The sequence below is a fragment of the Condylura cristata genome, unplaced genomic scaffold (genome assembly GCF_000260355.1).
Source record: "Condylura cristata isolate star-nosed mole 26May11 unplaced genomic scaffold, ConCri1.0 scaffold00077, whole genome shotgun sequence".
Classification (NCBI taxonomy): Eukaryota; Metazoa; Chordata; class Mammalia; order Eulipotyphla; family Talpidae; genus Condylura; species Condylura cristata.
The window spans coordinates 37858-40746 of NW_004567178.1; the positions used below are offsets into that span (position 1 = coordinate 37858).

A 2889-nucleotide genomic window follows, 5' to 3' on the forward strand; every position below is an offset into this window, starting at 1 on the left:
CTGCCCACTGTCCACCCAGAGGGAGGCCGCGCCGGACGAGGGGCGTCCCCTGGGGGCCACTGCCCACTGTCCACCCAGAGGGAGGCCGCGCCGGACGAGGGGCGTCCCCTGGGGGCCGCTGCCCACTGTCCACCCAGAGGGAGGCCGCGCCGGACGAGGGGCGTCCCCTGGGGGCCGCTGCCCACTGCCCACCCAGAGGGAGGCCGCGCTGGACGAGGGGTGTCGGGTCTGGGAGGGGGCTGCGACCCGCTGGCCGAGGCTGCCCCCCGGAGGACCCAGCACCCACCTGGACAGCATCCTGTAAGCATCCTGCTTGTCTACCGGCTTCTCCAGGATCAGCCCGTCCACTGTCTGCGGGACAACGGGGCACAGAGGGTGGTCTCGGGGCGTGGGGGGCGGCCGCAGGACCCACCGCTTGTGCCGTGGCCAAGAATGCAGGTGACGGCCATGTAACATTGGCCCGGTCACTGTGCAGCCAACAGCCCCGGCCGTCCCAGACGGCCTCGGAAAAGCCTGGGTGGGTCCACCTGCAGCGAGCCCGCTGCCCGTCCCCACGGACCGGCCGGCTCTGGACATTCCCTCTCGAGGGCCCGACACCGTGTGCGCTTCGCCCCCTGCCCGTCAGGTGTCGAGGTCATTCACGTGGTCGTGACTGGCGGCTCTGCCTTGTTCCTGGCCGAGTAATATTCCACCGCTGCGTGGATGTACCACAATCTGCGTGTCCCTCAGCTTCCCACGGCCACTCGGGCTATTTTCGATCTCCCTGGTCTGAAACTGTCCGTGGTCTGGGCTGGTGTTTGCAAGGCGTCTCCGAACGTCGTCTTCAAGTTTTGGGGGGTGCACCACCCCGAAAAACCCCCCAATCCGGGCTCACCGCCCCGAAGCGTCTCCGCACTCCAGGGGCTGATGTCCGGGGCAGGTGGCGCCTCCGGACTCCCTCCCGGTGTGGACGGTGGTCGCCCTGCGTCCCCGCAGATGGACACGTCCGTCCTCACCTGCGCTTCGTACAGGGACCCCACCCTGGGTTGGGGACCACCCCAGGCCCTCACTGTCACTCCGTCATCCGTTTGTAGCCCCAACAGCCAGCACAACCCCATCCTGGGATGCCGGGGAATTTGGGGGCCGCAGCTGAGCCCCTGCGAGTGGACACGCCATTCACCCGCTAACTACATTTAACCGGGGGCCGACCGGCTGGACTTGATGTCCACATCGGGGCAGGCGGGGGGCCCCCAGCAGGGCAGGGGACACAAGTGGGCTCCCCAACGTGGCTTGTCTGAGCCCCCCAGCCCCCCGCCCATGGTGCGACCTCAGACAAGGTGCCTGGGGTGAGCATGCCTGGTCCACACCTGCTCGGGAGACAGCAGGACCCCAGAGCCCAGCTCCGGCCACTCCGAATGCCTCACCGGCCCGAGGACACGGCGAGGGCCCGGACACTCACCACGATGGTGTCGGCGCCGATGACCACATCAGGGGTGCGGAGGTCTTTCTGCAAGACACCCAGACGCTCTGTGGGCATGAGGGCCCCGGACACGCACTTCTGTGTCCAGAGGGGGGCGAAGGACCAGAGGGACGGACCCCGAGACGCCCAGAGGGCCGCGGGGCTGGCGCTGACGTCCTCGCAGACCCGCCTGCCCCCCGCCTCTGTCCTGGACACGGCCGGAGAAGCGGAGCCCTGGGGGTCCAGGTCCACTCGGACGGCTCTTCCCTGTTCCTGGCCGAGTAATATTCCACGGGCGCGTGGCTGCACCCCACTGTGCGTGCCCACGCGTGTCGGGCCGCAGCAGAGGCGACAGACGCCCACCGTGACGTGGCCTGAGGTCCGTGACCCGTCAGGCTCCGTGGCGGGAAAGCGCAGTGAGCTCTGCGTCCGTGGGTGGATTATGATACCCAGCTGTGGTGTCACGCGCCGTGGCAGGACATGGGCTGCGTTGGCTGCGTGTCACCAACCGCGGTGGCGACGCTCACTGTCAGGGTGCCTCAGCCAGCCACAGGACGTGGTGGCTGCGTGAATGCTCCACGGCCAGTGCCGGCGGTCAAGGGTGGGGGCGCAGGACGCAGACACCGCGGCCACACACGCACCACGGTCCGGAGCCTCCGTGCAGCCCCGGGACGCGCCTGTCGCCCGTGGTCATCGCCTGTGGCTCCGTGACACGTTGCCATAGGGCAGCCACTTAATTGTCCCTCACAGGTGGTCATGGCGGGGCCTCCCGGGGGGCCTGGGGTCCGTGTCCGGCTCTCCCCGCCGCTGTGGCCCCGAGTCCACCCCTGGCCAGCGAGTGACCCCAGGCTGCAGCAGGCCCCTCCTGGCCCCGCTGCCCTCTCCGCAGTGGGTGTCAGGGGACCCGCCTGTCCTGCTCCCCGCTCTGCCTCTGGGGAGCCCTCTCACCCCACACCTCTGGCCTGTACCCCAGTTCTGCACAAGCATAAAGTAAACAAATCGTAAAAGACGCGAAAATAAATCGTAAAAGACGCAAAAATAAATCGTAAAAGACGCGAAAATAAATCGTAAAAGACGCGAGGGGCTGGACCTTAAGGAAAGGACAGTCATGGTCATTCCCACAGGCCGTTGCCCGGTACCGGGGACCCGACTTCTCTGCCCCAAACGACAGTGACGTGACCCGTCATAGCTGGGGTGCGCGTCAGAGGCGGGGTGCGCGGGTCACGCGCCTCCGACGCCGGCCGGCGGCTCTAACTGCGGGTCTGTGTCATGATGGCGGCGGAAGAGGCCAGCGGTGACTTCTCCACCGCAAGTGGGGACCGTCGGGCGCATCGCGGCGGTGTGTGACTGTTGCGTCACCCCGAATGTGACGCGGCTCCCGTCAGGTCACCCCGTCATGCTCCGACGGCACGGACGGGCGCGCGCGAGTCGCCCGCGGAGTAACACGCGCA

The 2889-nt window shown here is 67.9% G+C and overlaps 1 protein-coding gene across 1 annotated transcript in view; it reads right to left on the bottom strand.

Annotated features, from left to right (window-relative positions):
* Positions 1–1539, bottom strand: part of ASMTL (acetylserotonin O-methyltransferase-like) — an 8208-nt gene extending 6669 nt beyond the window's left edge. The window contains exons 1-2 of the mRNA XM_012734848.1: positions 1439–1539; positions 287–351 (exon numbers count right to left, since the gene is read on the bottom strand). Coding sequence (XP_012590302.1) covers positions 287–351; positions 1439–1516 — 143 coding nt within the window. The 5' untranslated portion in view covers positions 1517–1539. The remainder of the gene's footprint in view (positions 1–286; positions 352–1438) is intronic.
* Positions 1540–2889: the final 1350 nt, after the last annotated feature.